We start from the raw sequence: 18,851 nt of genomic DNA, 5'->3' as shown, positions 1-18,851 counted from the left end.
CCAATTCTCCTGTATTGTTGCAGAAAAAGTTACCGGTCCTGTTAAAGAATACTGATGAATCCTTTCTTATTTTCCTGATTTTTTCATGATTAAGCTTCTGTTAAATTGAAAATGATTGGTATATATAAGCATGAGCCTTCTAAGTGCAGCATTTACTTCAGCTGTGTGGAAAACTTGGTACATGCTGTCTGACAGTAGTGGTCCCATCAGCAGGAGGAACTGGGAACAGCAATTCCTGGCTGTCCCATGCTGGTGGAAAGCTAGTGGCATCTCTCTCTCTCTCCAGTTGCTGCTCCTTCTTCCAGGAGAGGCACTGGGGAGCTGCTAGCTGAAGAACAAGGGCAGCTGCTGTTGCTGAGGAGCTGCACAGTTGGCAGACTTGAGCAGAGGATGTTTTGTTGCCCAGATTCTGGAAATGAAATATTGATCCTTACTCTGTTTCCTTCAAGGAGTACTTCAAAGTCCTTAACAAATATTTGATGATCTGTTTTGTCTGGATTAGAGACAAAACTGTATGTTGCGTATGCACTATTAATATATAATGCAGATTGTGCCCTATGTGAAATAGTAAGAAGAGAATTCTTTTCCTATATATTAGGTGCAAGCTTAATAGCAGAAAGATCCAGGCCATCATTACTTAATTTTCTAAATAGAAGTTCTTGCTGTTGTTTTACTGGAAAGAGGGTTCAATGTCACATGTATATCCTGTTCTTCCAGCTACGTAGATTTATTTTAAGTAATATAGCCTGTGTGGGTGCATGAGTGTACTACAAATGGAAGTAGCATTTAATTCCAATTCAGTTTGCTTGTAGTTCCTAAGACTGTCATTATAAAGGTAAGGTGGTTGGTGGTGCCTTTTTTTTAATCCATTGTGTTCATTTTTAGAGTATTCTGGGTCACTTTTAAGAAATCTATCAACAGCGATTTTCTAATAAAATACTGAGTAGTGATGTCAGTAGAAATTTGCACCACAGGGGGACAAACCACTAATCATATATGAAAGGAAGAAAAAAAAAGCAGTTTAGTGGCTTTTTTTTTTTTTTTTTGCAAGCCAGGAATAGTGACCTGTTAATCTGTTGTTGTAAAAAGCTCTGGTAGACGTCCATAATGAAGCTGCGCACAGGGTGTCTCTGTGGAAATATGGGGAAGGGGTTATTTTTTGAATCTTAAATACAAGGTAGCATGAGGTGGAAGATTTTGTGCGTATATGATGAATGTGTAAATAAAGGACTAAAATAAGTCCGCAAAATTGAATGAAGTGTTTTAAATATGGGAATGTTCTTATGAAATAGTGGCTTCATTTTACGCAATGATTTATACAGTCCTTCCTGGTATCTCCAACCCAAATGTTGTAGGACTGCATAACTTTCTGAAAGGGAATGTGTTCGAGTGACTCCTTGGTCCAGTTTTAGTTAAGAATTTGTAATGTGTTTTTTTGGGAGGGGTGTTAATGGTTTTGAATCTCAATAGGTGTGTGGTTGTGTAAAAGTAGGTATTTTGACTCTTATTTTTAATCCAGAGCGATGTTTTGCTACCTAGCTCTAGCACCGAGAGGAATGTTAGTGTGGGGAGCCTGGTCCTTGCTGTTCAGATCCTTTCATCTTTTTTTCAGAGCGGATCTGAATTATTTACTGGAAGTAAAAAAAAAAATAAATTCTGGGAGTTTTCCCAAGTCCTTCACTGCTCCCTGTGGGTAGTTAGGGGAACTGGTGAGCACAGACAACGTAGTGGAAAAAATCGTGATGGCCATGGGACAGTTAGTCATAGCGGGTTGTTATTTTCTAGTAACTGTCGTCTCCCAGAGATATTGGTCTGTTGAGTGCAATTTTATGCTACAGCTGAGCCAGTCCAGTGGCTTTTTGCACCAAAAGTTCCCTCATCTCCACAGCCAGGGTTTTGCAGAGGCAGGCACTGGAAGATGCAGCAGGCAGCGTTGGCCTCTGTTGATCCTGCTTCTGAAGTCAATTCAGTTGAGTACCTGGGTGGATGTGATTTTACTTCAAGGAGAGGAAGAGCTTTTTGCTAAATGAGGCTGCCGGTCGGGCTGATCGAGGAGCCCAGATAGCTCAGGAGCACCTGAGGTTGGGGTGAGAGCTGATAGCAAGTGCTTGGAAATAAACCCAGGGCCTGTCTGCCACCTTCTGCTACGTGCTGCTGCAGGAGGCGAGCCATAAAGCACGTGTTTGGCAGTCAGAGCAAGGCTTCTGAGGAGAACTGCTTTTAAACCACTGGAGAGGTGTGGGATGATGATCGGATGCTGAAGTATGTGGTTGTGTCTGGGGGAAGGAGGAGTGGGGCACAGGGTTTGGAAGGCTCTGTGTGCCCATCACAAACTCTTTAGCTGTGTGCTGCAAAGCATGAGTCTAGTATAAGTTTACCCTGCTGCTTGTTTTTATTATGTTTTTTTAAAAGGTTAGCATAAACCTTTTACTGGCAGACTGCAGTCCAGAGCATATAGGAATCAGCAGCAAAATAAAACCTTTGTACCCTATTTAACGTAACAGAAGTGTGATTGTCTGTGCTCATACCTAGTCTGAATTAGATACGTAGATGCACAGATCTAATGTTAGTAAGTCAGGATGGGACCAGAGGAATGAACAGATGCATTTCAATGAAGCTTGTCTAAAAGGATCTGTGCTGAAGTATAAATGATCTGCTCCTTGATCCCTGTTGTGTTAGTACTTTCAGGTAATTGTATGTGAACTCTGTGAAAATAAGTTTCCAGAGTAGGTGAACTTGCTTAAAATGTCGTTTTACATCTTGAGATTTTGCTGCCGTGGCCTCACACATGCTGGTACTTGTCTGAGCTCTCTGTGAGCTGGGTCATTTTGTCAAGCTGTCAGGAGCTGAACCGAAACGTGGAATTTTCTGCTCGGTTAGCAAGCTGACGTAGCTCCTAATGGGTTTAGGTGAGTGGTACTAGCAAAGACAGAAGGAAGGTGAGGCCATACATGAGTGACTTAATTTCCTTACACTGTCCTGATACTGTACTCGTAATGACTTCTCTTGGGCATTTGGAGAACTTGGATATTTGTTGCTGTCATTTTTAGGAGGCTTTCCCTGGTCTGTGCTTAGAAAAAAATTATGCAAAATAAGCTATTTGGGTAGTTGCTGAAGGATATGTTTGTCTCTACTGGTCCATACATGTGCATATTGACTAAACAAACATATTGTATGCTTTTGGTTAATTTTTGGATAGGGCACTTGGGATACAGACTAAGATTAGTGTCAAACCTGAAATCTCAGCAACTAAATAACTGTTGTGCAGAAGAATTGCCTTTGCTCTCCCCATCTTTTTCAGACTAATGTAGAATGTATTCCTTACTAAGAACTTTGTACCTAGTCTCAAAAGTTTTATTTCTGTGAAGGACCTGTTTTCTTCCAGTACAAAACAAGTTCTCTATTAAAAAACAAAACAACAACAACAACAAAAAAAAACACAACAGCATTGGAAGCACTATAGCTATAAGTATCTATTAGAAGATATATAAGAAAAAAAAGTTACGAATCATTATTGAAAGAAGGTTGAAGATTTATTGTACAATAAATACTACATACTGTGTGTTTGAAAATAAAAGCATGCCATGACTGCAAGCACAAGTGTTAATTAGCTTAGTTCAGTACATGAGTGCTGAAATATCATTTTAGCTTCAGTGATGTAAAGCAATTAAACTTCTACTTGTTTAATATCTAGCAATATCTGTCAGTCCTCAAGTATAATCATCAAAATCCAGTAATTATAGTGCCATAAGTGAATATTACTTGGCTGTCTTTAGAGGCAGTACATCTTCATATTCTGTTGTGAATATGTCATTATCTCTCTCTCTAACAACTTAATCAGTGTTTCTGTGCTTCTTATTTTTTAATCTGTTAAGTTGGAATAATCACCAGATTAAATGAGACTTGATTTCTAGTTTGTTTTCAGATATTGAAGTCTGCTTCATTGATTTGTTTTTTAATCAAATAAAGTGACTTTTTTCAGTCCTTTTCTTACAGTTTACATTTCTTAATATAATCTGTGTTAAATATTGCATTCTTTAATTATTTTTATAGGGAATTTGCAGTATTGATTTAATTTGTATTCTACTTGAGTAGAACATGACAATGAATTGATTTTGAAATGTATTGGCTCTAAATAGTACCGTACTTGGGGAAGAGGAGTATCTGAATTGAGAGACCTCTGTTTAGTTTGATGGTTTATTTTCTCTGATAATTTGTATTGATATCAATTGAGTAGGAACGAGCTTTCAGAGAAGTGGCTACTTGCTTCAAAACAATTTGCTAAATAAATTTAGACAGGGAGTGTTTTGTTAAACTTTGAAAATACATTCAACAATTGCTAATGCAAACTATATAAAAGCAGTGAAATTGTTTAGCTTCTTCTAAATGTGACCAGTATTAATTTCATTCTTTCATTTTTTCTCCAGTTAAAGTACCTCGTAATTTTCGCTTGTTGGAAGAACTTGAAGAAGGGCAGAAAGGAGTAGGTGATGGTACAGTAAGCTGGGGCCTTGAAGATGATGAAGATATGACACTCACCAGATGGACAGGAATGATTATTGGGCCACCAAGGGTAAGTGTACCAAAGTAAAACATGGTAGGCAATACAAAATGAGGAGAAAAAAAGTTACTTTGCTACAATGTAAAGGAATTAGTTAAAATTTACTGTAGTATGTATAAAATTCACTCTAGTATGTGTTTCTGCAACTCTCTAAGCCAGTTCTGATGTGAAATTTACAGATGACTGAGTATATTCCTCAATAATATTTCCATCATTACTGCACATCAGTGTACAGTAATAGTCCAGTAAACAGGAGAGCTGTCTTTCCCCAGTTTATCATATGTGCCTGGTAATTTCAATTCTGTGGCTAAGTGGCTATATTTTTAACTTTCACGAGTTTTCACAGATAATTTATAAGTGTAGCAATTTATGTAATCTGATTGAATCAGTCCTAAAGACCAAGCAGTTACTAGTTACCTATAAAATATATAAATAATAATAAAAAGGTCAAATCCTTCAGACCTTTTAAGTTCTATAGAATGTCATCTACACTGAAAGCCTATAAGAGAAGTGATAAATCCCTGTTCTGAGCATCAGCCTAGCCAGATCTGAATGGGCACGTCTTAACTTCATGTGCAATTTTTGTGAAAGCTTTTTAATGAGTTAATATGATACAAAAGATCACTGTGTAAACAAAGACTTCAAATGATTATACTTCAAGTAGCTCTAAGTTAGCACATGTCTTTCACTGCTAACATGAGGTTACTGTTTTATGTGTCCTTTGGTACCAGAAGGCTTACTGGGTTTATCCAAAACAAGAACTGAAATCAGAAATTGGCCTCTGAGGATGGTCTTCCAGAGTAATAGAGTTCTAGTTAAATTCAGTGTAATTTAAGCTGCTTCTGGAAGTCAGTTGTAACATGCAGCAGACTGTTCTGACTATCTGCATAATTGTGCTGGGCTTCTGAGATTTGAATGCATTTGAGAGAGAGCCAATTTAACATACAAATATAATGACAGGATGCCTTGGATACTTCAGTGTAGTCACAGTGTTCAAATACATTTTGAAGAAAGTTTGTATTCTTAGGGATTTTTTGAGATCTAACATGAGTTAACAAAAGTAATGTCACCCTGACTCTAAACATCCTCCAGAACTGCCAGTTACTGATTTTTGGTCCACCTAAAGCAGACGCCTAACACATTTCTGAAGGGAGTGATTGCTGTGTAGGAGTCCAAATGTTTTTGTTTTAAATAAAAATTAAAAAATGCTGTCATGCAGTTTTAATTCTAGTCAATTTACATATATATATATATATTATTTTTTTTTTCTGAAAGAGTGCAAGCAAATAAGTGTAATTCTGGGTTATTTTGGGGATGTGCAGTCTTATGTACAGCAGAATGACTTGCATCATGTAGTAACTGCGGAAAGTGAAAGCCACTAGTTCTCAAGCCAGTGGGTAATACCTCGATGAGAAGAATTTCATGTCCAGATTCAGGGTTTGTAGAAAATGAATGCTTTTGGAATTGGTTATGTAGACAGCGTGCAGCTTGGCAGAATGCACAGAAAATTGCTAATGCTCTCCATAGCATGAAGTTCTTCACATTTGTGGCTTCTCTAGAGCAGTGCAAACAATTGCTTATCGTTTTTTCTTACTTGATTTGCAGGGTGAACCAACATGGAGGGGGAAGGAGAGGTTTGTTTTGGATTAAAGGAAACCTTTTTCTCACCCTGAAAAATGCTTTTTAGGGCTTTTTGGGGAGCTGGTCAGGGATACTTGACTTACAGTAAAATGGTGATTGGAGGAACTCAGCAAAATTGAGAAGCCACCTGGATAGGAATAAGAGAATGTGAGTGCCATTCTCAGGATTTTTCAGAGTTGTGAGCAGTATATATACATTTTGGCCTATTTCCACTCTAAATGACAGCATCCCTCTCTGGGAAATAAATTGCTTTGTCTGAGTGAATAATGAGATTTTTTTTTTTTGTTACTGTATTTTCTTCCTCTAGTAGCAGCTATATTATCTATGGAAGGACAAGATTACCCTTCCTGGCCCTTCAGCTTTTAGAGGTTAATAATAGTAGAAAACCTTTTTGCTTAAAAAAGGGTATCTTGCTTACCTTTGTTTCTTTCTGACCCGGTTGCTGCACAGTCTTTGTGGCTTCTTGAAATTATAGGTCATAGTTAGGATGCTTCAGTAGCCTGATTTCCACACTGCCATTTGATTGACTGCAGAGTGGGGAGCCATTTGATAATTTGACTGTGTGGTTGATTCGTCTACTTGGAAAGAGTGACAGCTGGCTGATGAACAGCTTAGAAAAGACATTTGGAAGCCTTGAGGCGTCTTTCTGCTCTGGGTTCATGTTAGCTGTATGTGCTCTGCCAATGGAAAGGCAGGTGTAGAAGCTGGGTTTATATTCCTTTTGGAGCACAGAGGCATCAGTGACTAGCAGGCACTGATACTTTCAATCATTCACGTCCTACTTGACAAGATTTTAAAAAACAAAGAAACACGCCTGTATTCATTTCTAATTGGACTTTCTCAAGATATATTTGCGCTTAGAAACAGGTAAAAATAATCTACTAACTAGCTGTCACTTAACTGTACTGTCCAAATTCATAAAGGCTTTGGATAACTGTGTTAAATGATTGCTCTCTTTACTACTTCCTTGCTTAACAATCCTCAGCAATGGAAGTCTTGCATGTCTTCTGGAGTGGATTGTTAAATTACTCCTTTAATATGTTTTTACAGAACTGTTTTAATTTTGTTCTTGTTTGGGTTATTTGCTTCTTTGTCTTTCTGTTTCCTTTTTTTTTTTGGGTGTGTGTTAGATATTTTTTTGTGGGCAGTGAGGTAATTTTCCTGAAGATTATTGTCAGCCCCCTACTGTGCCAAAAGTGATTTGTGAATGCGGATGGCTAGGAGGATAAGAGTAAATGTGAATTTTTAAAAAATGTATTCTGTTAAAAACTTTTGTACAAACTGTCAATTAGTAGTGTAATTTATACGTATTCCTCAGGTAATGAGTATAACCAAAACAGTCTGTCAGAAATCCAAGACCATCAACTGGTACATAATATTAACAGATTTATCATTTCATATTTTTTCATCTTTAATCCTCTTGTGTTTGCTTTGTGTTAATTTTTTAATACTCAGTTTTCAGAGAGATGCATTAGTCTGTCTTTTTGCTTTCTAGACAAACTATGAAAACAGAATATACAGTCTGAAAGTAGAGTGTGGACCTAAATATCCAGAAGCACCTCCTACAGTTAGATTTGTAACTAAAATTAATATGAATGGAATAAATAATTCCAATGGAATGGTAAGTTGAAATGGTAAGACCAACCATATTGTTAATCTGTAATATAAACTATTTCAATGAAAAACAAAGGTGAGGAATATACAGTGTTGGACAGAGATTTCATATTTAAATTTTACAACATAAAGTTCTTGGTTTACATCAAAATTGTTTGCCTACTTCACACATTCAAATCTTTTGGTATTTACAATATGTTAGTGGCTCTCAGTGGCTTAGCAATGAGACAACCATTATTTATAGTATTGAGACAGCCATGTCTTTTAAATAAAATTACAGATTTAAGTTTTGCACAGGAAAAAATAAATGTTTAAGCCATGTGTAGATATTTTCCATGTATTACTCTTACAAAACAAGGGCATTAGATTCATATCCTAACCAGAGTACTATATTGCTTAAGACCATTATTTATTTAGTCATTAAAGTTTGTTTCATTATTCCAATTTTTATCTGGTGTTTCCGTTAATTAAAATGGAAATTATTCTGCCTGAGACTCAGTCTGGATGTAGGAATTCCCTTGTAATGAACGGATGTGTTTATACTCCTGTTTTGTTTGTACTGTATTTATTCAAGTCTGAGATGATTTTAAGCTTCAGTTTTAAGGTCTTTTAATATAGATGGTAATCACTTTCATAGTAAAGATCCATTTGCAATGAATTACATTCTTTGGGATGTGTTGGAGCTGTTGTAAGTGTTAAGATGGTATACTGATAGGTTATCTAAAGCCACTAGACCAACATCTCAGAAATAGTTTTAAATTGATTTGAAAGTATTTCTTGCATAGCCAACAAATTCTCTCTACCTGGAGATCTTATTAAACTTGCTATCTACAAACCAGCTGATGCTGTATATTCCAGCTTGTAGTCTGAGTATCTTTGTTTATTAAGAGATTGTGATCAGCCAGTGCTGCTAATCTGGAATGCAGTAGAGTTTTTGGTATGTTTATAATATTATTTTTGTATGTTCCTCTGGTAACATGTATTACTCTGTATCAGTGAAGAAGTGTGCTGTCATTAATTCATCTGTGCATGCTTGAGAATATACATGTAGATGCTGGTTTCCAGAAGCAAAATCTCAGACATTACAAAGGCTGAAAGTTTATGCTTACTGAGTCAGTCTGCTTGGAGCTTGTGTTTGGAGAAGTCTTGACTCCCTCAGCCTGATGGGGAATGGGCTGAACACTGTGACTGGAAATTCAGCTGGTGGTTATAAAAGCGCTGTTAGAATTCAGTCATTGGTACAGAAAAAATTGATTCTAATATATTTTTAAGCTTATACCAAAACTTCATTCAAATTTACCCCAATAGTTTTATAAACTACTGTAACTTATGAAGGATTTGCTATGCAAATGCATAACTCTACCTATTTTAGCATTTCAGTTAGGACTAAGTTGTGATGTTTAATTAAAACATTTTTCAGCATTAATGAACTTAAAACTCATTCATCATGTAATTTTTAACGTACCACTTGTCCTGGTTTCTTGCGTTTTAGCATATTTTGCTGTTGTGCTCACTCGAGTTATGTCAAACCTGTTTGTTGGATAAATTGGGGATACATTTTACAGATGAGAGCATGGAACTGAAATTCTGATGAAGAGCTGAGTTTTTGTCTTCACTCAATGCACTTTTTTTATTTTTGGATGAGTGACTTATCTGTGGCTTCTGTGTGGATAGAAAAGAGAAGTCTGATCTCCAGATACGTTATACATAATGGATATATGAGAGATAGTCACCTTGTGCAGAACATATTAAGAGTAAGAATAAAAAGTTCTGTCTAAACATCAGGAAGCATTTCACTGTGTGAGTGATGGAGCAGTGGCACCAGAGAGGTTTTAAAGACTCCCTCCTTGTGGAGATCTTCAAAAGCTGCCTGGGCAGCCTGCTCTGGGTGGCCTTGCTGGAGCAGGGAGCTTGGACCACATGGCCTTCAGAGGTCCCTTCCAGCCTTAACCATTCTGTGATTCTGTGTAAACTAGGGGTAGAAACGGGCACTCTTAGAATTATCTGTATACAGATGCAGTATGCAGTCCTCCACATGAGGTGTTTCGTAAACATGACTGTATTTTACTTTAACTGAAAATAAAGGCACTAGTAGAAGCGTGCAGCCTTTTTTAGAGTCACCAGTTTAATAAATGCTATCTAATGCTTAAATTCACATGCAGAAATAGTGCAGAAAAATATGAATGTATTTTACGTAGCAAGAGAATTAGTCTGTTTTTAGAGGTCATAAGAGTGACCAGCACTCAGTTTTCTAGAGAAAACCCTATTTTTTTTTCCTTTGTTATTGTTTTGTTTGTTTTTTATTTTTTTTGAATACTGTTTGTGAATGACTACTTTGAGTCAGATACTTTATTTTCTTCATCTACTTTCTTGAATATGAAACTAATTACAGTTTTCATTTTCAGTCTTCTAAGCATATGTTTTAAAACTAGGGGTTTAGGTAAAAACTTTTATTTATAGTGCAAGTATCGATAATAGTGCATGCATACTATTTGAACAGTTTTTCTTAAAAGCTTCTTTTTAAACATAACTTTAGGGAAAGATTTCTTCAAAACTATATATAATTTAGAAACCCTAGAACAATTCTGATCAAAACTGAGGCCTATTTGCAGTAGGTTTTTGCATGTGTGATGTCTAGATGTGCTGCAAGGTGCTGGAAAGCAGAACAGAAGTGTGGATACTTAATGGATGAAAACACTGGAAGACAAAATAACTTGACCCATAGCTCTGAAGAAGTCTGTTAAAATCAGAACTTGAACCCATGTCTTGTGAGACTTATTCTGTTGTCTGAGCCATAAGCTAAGATTTTTTTTTTTTTCCTAAATCATTCCTCAGCTTCTCTGGAGCAGTTCATGTTTCTGCTCCCTGTTTTATTTCCTTGTTTCTTTGAAGCTGCACTCTCAGTCATTCTTCCATATAATAGATCATAAGCGGTTTGCTGCATTCTGTGAATGATTGGAAATGGCAGTGTTTATCTTCAGACAAGCTCTGCTGTCCGTGCTTCTGCAACCTGTTTTTTTCACACATGGCCAGCTTTTGATCATGTTGCTTATAGATATCATGAAAAATATTGGCAACGTGCTGAAAAGAAACGCGAGATAAACAGCAACAGAAATTCTGTTGGAGCGGTATTATAGTGCTACTCAAAATATTTGTAACGTTGTGAGGGTGAACTTTACAAAAGATGCGTGCCAGTTAATGCCTGAGGGAGAGTAGAGCCCCCAGCATGAGCTTAGAGGGTAATGATTTGTTTTGAGTTGGGGTGTGAACAGTGGAGGGGAGAGATGGATATGTGCTGGAGTTAACTTCAGCCTTGAACTGTTTTTACATATTGCATGAAAAGTGCAGGTATCTGTAATGAGTTTATTCTTACAGACAATTACAAGTTTATTGACTTCTTTTTGATTATTTCGAGAGGGGAGTTTTGCTTGCAAGTAAATTTTCCATCAGCAGCATAGATCCTGGGGACTGCTGTTTGATACATCTAGAGCAGAAAAGGAGAGGGGTAGTTCACAAGTATTTTGTATCAAAAGACTAAACTTAGGTTCTTTGAATCACCCTGGTAAATTTCATTTCTTATCTGCAAGTTAGTCTGTGATTTTCTACTTTGCAATTTGTGTATGGGAGCTACTGTGTTTGTATACAGAATTGGGTTACCAAGTTCAGAAAAGCTAGCCCGTGTAGGGCTGGACAAAACGCTTTTCTGTGTTAATGGTGTCACTGTTGTAAAATTGTATTTAAATTGCTGTTCTTAATGCTGTGGGGTTTTTTCTCTTGGAAACTTCTGTATTCTGTACTAACGAAACACAGGTTGCGTTCTGGCATGATATTTATTTTCTCATAGTCATTTGAGGATATCTAATTTTTGGATCTGTGAGAGTGTTCTTTAACAGTCTGTCCTCCAGGATTTGCAGTCACCTCTGTTCATTTAATTACCATTTACAGCTGGAAATACTTGTTTCTTTTAAATTCACTTAGTCCTATGTCAACTATAATTCTGTAAACTGTTGTCCAGTAACTGCTTTGAGTGTGTTTATTGTAAATAAAGCAGTTTGTTACCTCTTAAAGTTATCTTAGATGCTGGGAACATTATGAACACCCAGTATTGTGCAACATTTTGCAGAATTACTTGGCTTGATTTCAAAAGTTTAGAAAAAAATAATATATGTAGTTTCTCTTGCTTTTGTTTAAGGATGTGTATATAATTGTGTATTCCCAGAATAAAACAGTCCTCAGGTTGCAGTTTTCAGCTTTACTAGCTTTTATGTGATCTTGAATTTTCTTCCTCAACATACCAGGAGGAACACTTGAATATTACCTCGGTGCTTTTGTGTGATTTGAACGTTAACATAGTTTGTGTCATCCTTCCAAATACCTTAGTGTTGTTCTTCATAAAGTGAATTTATTGTTCACTGCCTAAATTGGAAATAAATTCTGCAATGCGGAAAAGAGAACCTGAGCCAAAATCTTCGCTGCTGCAAGATGTTGTCAAAAAAGTTGGTGACTTGCGAGAAGAGACTTGAGATAAACAGCAACAAAATGCTATGGTGTGGCAGTCTTTGCTCAGAAAACACTCATAACTTTGTTAAAACAGAATTTACAGTCTGAGTTTGACATTACAAATTCCCAGCCAAAAAAAGAAAAGTTGGTGGAGTTTACTTCAAAGTGATCAGCTCTCATACTCCAACACAGCCAGCCTATGCAGAATTGTATTGGTCAAACATTGCTGGTGACTGACGACTACGTGCTGTAACTAAGGCTGATCTCCAAACCTGAGAGAGGCTACAAAAGCAAAGTTGAGGAGAAGCAAGGAAAAGGAAGGTGGAATGGAAGCAGAATTGCAAGACTGAAGAAAGACATTCACTGGAGGATGCAACTGCCTTTCCAGCTATTTTTTGCTAACCCAGTCTATCTGAACAGATAATTAGATTAGTTTTCTTTCTCAAACCTACTGAAGTCTTAAACCTGTCTTTTTCTTCTTACTCATGACTTTTTACTGATTGTCTTCAGTTTGGGGCTTGCATCCCCAAAGGGCACCTTTCTCCTGGCTCTGAACCTTCTGTTGTTGCTGTAGCCTGGTCCTTGGCCTCCTGTACTGTAGCTTCTTTTTTCCCCTTACTTTCCTTGGGGAGACTACTGCTGTTCTGGTGGGTCAGTGGCATGATCTCTCCTCAGCTACTTCAGTAGAAGGTGCTGTGCTTCAGACCAACATGGAAGGTGTTTAAATTACCAGTCTGCCAAATTGCTGGCTTACAGCAAAGTAGTTGGGGAGTACTCAGGCTTTGTTCCGTTTTGCTAAGTAGAAGAAGATGGTAGGTTAGCTGCAGAGAAGCATTAGCAAGCGTTAGTGGGGAATAACTTCTTAATCATCTGCAACTATATGCAAAGTGAACATAGTATCTAAGCACTTGATTCCTCTAATAACAGGTTACTTCACCACCATGATGCTGTTTTCGTTCTGGAGAACCTCTGTTTTTATTCAAAAATGGTGGTCTGGTGCTTTTCTCACTGCATTCTCTGTGTGGAGAATTGTTTTGAATAGTGTGAGATCTATCATTCTAACTTTTCAAATGAATTAATGTTGTTCCTTGTTCACCGGGTCCAGCTGTTTGGACAGAAACTCTGGTGAGTTCTGCTTTAATCTTACCTAGAAGGATTTTAGAGGAGGAGATCTGTAGGATCTTGGTACCTCACAACAGTGATTCAGGCTACACGAGGCCTTGCTTGAGCTGCTGCTTGGTAACACAGGTGACCTGTTATCAGAGTTTCTCTTTTCTTCACAGGTGTTTTTATCTATTATCCTGCCTTTGAAGAAAATAGAACCTGTTTTCCAGTTAAAGATTTTTTTTTCTCTGATCTTTTATCTACCACATTGAACCAAATACCTGCGTTGAAAAAGACGAGGAAGTAGTCCAGGAATAACAGTGGCAGTCTGACTAGTGTTACTTTCAGAACCTTTCTGTACAAGCTCATACGCTCATTGCTTATTTTAAACAGGTGTGATCTTGATGAATAAGATAATTTCCTTTTGATGCTCTTTCTTTCCTAACTTATTAATGTTTGCAATAATTATTAAGTGCCTTACTGCCTTTATGCTGTGGTTTGATGCTACGCAGTTGTTGGCAGCTTAAAGGAGTTCTGACTCTAGGCAGAACATTATTTGTGTGAAGAGAAGAGCTGAGCTGTTTGTGATTGTCTAAATTGTCCCACAGGTTTTATAAATGAAATGTCCCTTTCTTTCAGTTCAAATTGGTGAGTACAGTAGTCTTCACAGCTCCATGAGACGATGCTCTGTAATAAGAAGGCAAAGAACTAAGAGATGTGTAAATGTTATATATAAAATATTTCAGTTTTTCAAACTATTTCTTAGCATATGTAGTGACTCTTGGTATATCAGAAGCACCACATAATACTGATGGGGAGTAAATCACAAACTGAAACTTGCTGCAAGGGAAATTTTCCTTTAGAGAGGTATTCTACAAATTCCTATGTATTTTTTTTTTAAGAGCTGAGAAGAATCCGACTGTATTTAATGGCTTAATGAAGGTGATTTTTTTTGAGTAACTTGAAACAAATTGATGAAACTGAATTTTATAAGATATGGCTCCAGTTCAGCAGTGAACTGTTTGCTGTTTTCCTCTCCCCTCTCACCCTATCCCTTTCCTTCTTGCTAACGTTCATATCAGCACAGGTGGGGGGGTCCACCTGCATGTATGTCATTGTAGAATGTGTATCTGTGTGCAAATGTTTTCCTAAAAATATTTTATGAACATAAGGACACATGGCATGAATGTCACAGAGAAAGTGTCAAGGAATGTTTAGACTCTTTTTGTAGAATGGTTGGTTCATTAGCAGTTAGTTACATAGAAATCTTTTAATTTCATGGTAACTTACAACTCCCTCTTCTTTTTCCAGGTGGATGCACGGAGCATACCAGTGTTAGCAAAATGGCAAAATTCTTATAGCATTAAAGTTGTACTTCAAGAGCTAAGACGTCTAATGATGTCCAAAGAAAATATGAAGCTTCCACAACCTCCAGAAGGACAAACTTACAACAATTAATTTTAGCTGATTCTCAAACTTCTGTCTTAAAACAACAACCTTCTACTCATGTTAATGTCTTGATTAAATCTCACAATGCAAACACCCACACATTAAAAGAATTTCAGCTGGTATACATGACCTGGACATTTGTAAGAATATATATAATATATGTATGCCCAATATGTTTTCAGGCACTATGGGAGAAAAAGGCAGCACAATTATTTTTTTCTCTTATCAAGGCACTGTCATTTAAGCATAAGCCTGAAATAGCCTAAAATTGGAATTCAGGTTTTACAAGATGAAAGCATGACAGAAAGTGTCAGATTGCTGTGGAATAATATATGTTTCTGAAAATAATCTCTTGAGAAGGCAAAATATAAATGGCATGCTTTATCCATCTTGCTTAGTAAAAGAGCTGCAGTTAAAATTTGTTTTAAAGTAGCAGGTACAGTGAATACCGTTGCTCATCTTGTTTAATTTTGCAAGGGTGTGGGTGCCGACTACTAGTAGTGTCACAAAGTATGTTCAGGATTGTTTTGATACCTGTATTTATAAAAAGGGGGGATTAATTTCTGTTAAGCAGCTCCTGTGTGTTACATGTATCGGACATGGCAAATATTTGTTTACAGTCTTTGTTCTAATAAACCATGCATTTAAGTTTTAGTGAAACAAAGGAAATGTATGGATATGTGATTGAGATTAAAGTTAGTCTTAAAATGTAAATAAAATGTGGAAAGTGTCTGAGGCTGTGCCATTTCTATAATAGTGATGTAATATATGTACAGTAACTTGCAGAAGTAGTGGAAAGACAAACATAATATTGCTGCTGGTTTTACGTGCACCTTTTATTCTTACCACTTTTGTATGCTTACTTTACTTTAGAGGTCAAAGTATTTCTTTTGCTGCAGAGGACTAAGTTCTGTCATCTGTAGTACCACTTCTTTAGACAAACTTGCACTGTGTCTTTAAAAACAAACAACCCCCGACCCCAAAACAAAACCAAAAAACTCATCTAACCTTTCCTTCTTTGCCTCCCCTCCAGATTCTTTGGAGAAATGAGCACAACTTTCACTTGGCTTACTTGACCTCTGGGTGGTTTTCAGACCACATTGTTGAAGTCTTACTTAGTTCTCTGTCTTGCTTTGGCGGTTGCTGCCTTGTTTCATGCGTTCTTGCATCTTTTTCTCCTTTACATTTCTTTATTTTTTTTCTTGTCTGTTCCACCTTTGCCTCTTCTTTGGGGAAAAAAAATAATCTTCTGGAAGCTTTAATAAAAATTACATGTGTAGTACAGATCATGGTATTTCCATCTGCATTTCATCTGTCACCTGCCATTACCCCGCTGTCCCCTTAGCTAGAATGCTTGTTGCCTCTCTTGCAACTCCTGGTCTGTTTTTTCAATGTACTCTGTCTAGAGGGAACTTGGGTTTTAGTTCTCATGGTTGCTCATAAGAAAGTAAGCTAATGCTATTCTTTTGGAAATAAGACCTCTCTTTTTCTCCTCTTGGAAAATGTAAGCGTTTGTTCATTGCAGTGAGAACATGTAACATTGGGAGCAAGTCGACTATTTGCATTCAAGATTTTATTAGTAGTTCTTTTGAAAAAGTGAATTTAATCAAAAGCCATCAAGTCAGGTAATTTTGTTTGACATGCCTTTGCTTATCTCTCATGTAAAGAACCTCTAAAAGCAATAAACTAGGTGTTTTTTTTTCTTTTCTTTTCCAGTTGAGAGATTTAATTAATATTTGTCAGTTTATGCCTCTTTTTGACAAATTTGGCACTTCTAGAACTGGTGGAACTGTAGCTGCCAGCTACCTCTTGTCTGTATTTATATGACATATCATTTGTGACGGTATGGCTGAAGTGCATTGCAACATTTTCGTGATTTTTTCATTTGAAATATCTTGATGCCATTAAGTCTTTCTTACATTATCATTGCTAATCTATATTTAATTAAAATAATGGAACCACGCAGTTCTGAGATGTGAATTTTTTGGAAAATAACATAAACATGAGGGAACGAGAAGCACTTGTGGACTATTGCATGCCTGGTAACGTAATTCACACAGTGTGAAAAGGGGCTGGTTATTTGCTTGGTCATGTGTGGTACGAGATGATCCCACAACAGTTGTTCACCTTTGTCTGTACTCTGCCTGTTTGTTCACATCTGCATATCCAAGTGTAAGCAGGTGCATTTCGCATACATAAGTCAAAGTAATGGTGGTGAGAGTTGACCTGTCAGCTGAGCTGACACCAGGGTGTGTAATATAAAGGTTGACTGTAAAAAAATATTTCTGCAGCCATTTTAAGTCTTTCGTTTTTTTTTTTCCATTTTGCTCACACTGGTAAAAGACTATATGTAACTGATTGTGGACTTTCAAAATGTCTTTGGCTACTGCATAAAATTGAGAGCCTCCCCCAAACTGTTTCATTACTTGTATTTTAAAGCAGAACTGCTTCCTCTCCTCCGGAAAGGTTGAATCGTTTTACAAGTATCCATGTCTGATCGGCATCTGCACAGCAATTGTTTTATCATGTTATATTTCTTCTTGGTAATTTAATTTACATACCAGAATTATAAATTTCCTCTCCTTAATTTGTGTTCTTTGGTCAGGGTTTATATTTGCTGTTGTTGGGAAATGCCTGTGGGATTTTTTATTTCATCAAAATTGTGTTTGTATGTCTTACAAAGTAGAGCACTGTATTAAGCCAGTTTTCTGAGGAACGAAGCTCAAAAGTTTCAAATACAGGGTATGTTCCTCAAAATGAATTTGAAGATTCATGTCGTGCCAGTAGTCATGAACTGGGATTTTAATTAGCTTTGTGCTCTGAAGCATTGCTGAAGTTCTTGTGTTTTAATTGTTCAAGGGGGGAATAAAGTTCACTGTGAAACAGAGGGGAAAAGTAAATCCAAAAGATGGATTCATGCTTTGTAAACCTTAAGGTATAATGAGCAATCCAATGGAAATATCCACATTAGCAGTAATGTGCCTTACCTTGTTATTATGAAGTGCATAAAATGTTTTAAGGTGTACACCTGCCAGCTGCCTTGATTGCACTGATCTTCCTGACAGCAAGATGAGAATACTGGACACCCAGCAGGACCAAGTCAGGAATTCACCTCCTCAGCTATTATGGAATAAGTGCATAATTCGTGCTGCTCCTAAATGTTTGGAACTGTGTAGTGGATACCTAAAGGAAAATGTTGGTGTGTCTTATCTGAGTTGATCAACCGTAACGGCAAACTGTGTAATTTTATAACTCTTTTTTTTTTTTTTTTTTTTTTCTCTCTCTAAGTAACATATTCAGAATTTGTGTTAGGTAAAATTTACAAATATTTTTGAGGTGGGGTGTTATTTCACACTTGGTAGAACGGGAAGAGTGGCTGTGGTCTTTCATTAATTAAAAAAAATAAATAAATAAAAAAGGGAAAAGCTTTAAAACTACTGTTAATACATCTGTGGTAACCACATAATGAAAGACTCGTGGGAGAAGGATTTCTTTTTTTCTTTTTTTTTTTTTTTTTTAACCTGTTCTGGTGTTTGTATTATTCCTTGAAACAGTGTATTATTTTCAGTTGCCTTAAAAATACCTTTAAAAAGTACAAAAGAACAGGTTTCAATAGCTGATCTTAGCTTCCACGGCACTTGAGCGCTCCATTGAATGGTTAAAACAGCAACTTTCTCCATGGCCTTAGTGTCAGTGCTGTTTACAACAATTTTTACTAAAAGGATCTGTACCTCTGCTCAACTGATAAACGGTTGTAAATAAATGTACAGTAAATTTCATTCCATGAAATGCGTAGTGTATGCCAACTCTCAAGTCGCAGTCTCATACCTCAAATAGGTTGATGAAATTTTTCTGTCTTTATCATTTTAAAATAGTGATAAATGTAAAAAGCCTTTTATTATTTATGTGCTTTGGCATTAATGTAAATGGGTAACTTAATGGATGGTATTAAGGTAATGCATAAATAACCAGTGCTTGGGAT

General features: G+C 36.7%; 1 protein-coding gene across 5 annotated transcripts in view; it reads left to right on the top strand.

Moving 5' to 3' along the window:
• The window catches only part of UBE2V2 (ubiquitin conjugating enzyme E2 V2), a 28,383-nt gene extending 12,782 nt beyond the window's left edge, over positions 1-15,601 (top strand). For 4 of the 5 annotated variants that reach the window (XM_084511928.1, XM_084511926.1, XM_084511930.1 and 1 more), the window contains 3 exons: positions 4,428-4,573; positions 7,698-7,823; positions 14,732-15,601. In XM_084511928.1, the coding sequence (XP_084368054.1) occupies positions 4,428-4,573; positions 7,698-7,823; positions 14,732-14,878 (419 nt within the window). In that variant the 3' untranslated portion in view covers positions 14,879-15,601. Of the gene's footprint in view, positions 1-4,427; positions 4,574-7,697; positions 7,837-14,731 lie in introns of all 5 variants that reach the window. The other variant, XM_084511927.1, reaches the window with a different exon arrangement.
• Positions 15,602-18,851: the final 3,250 nt, after the last annotated feature.

Source organism: Aythya ferina (assembly GCF_964211825.1).
Source record: "Aythya ferina genome assembly, chromosome: 2".
Taxonomy (NCBI): domain Eukaryota; kingdom Metazoa; phylum Chordata; class Aves; order Anseriformes; family Anatidae; genus Aythya; species Aythya ferina.
This window is presented reverse-complemented; position numbering and strand designations above follow the sequence as displayed.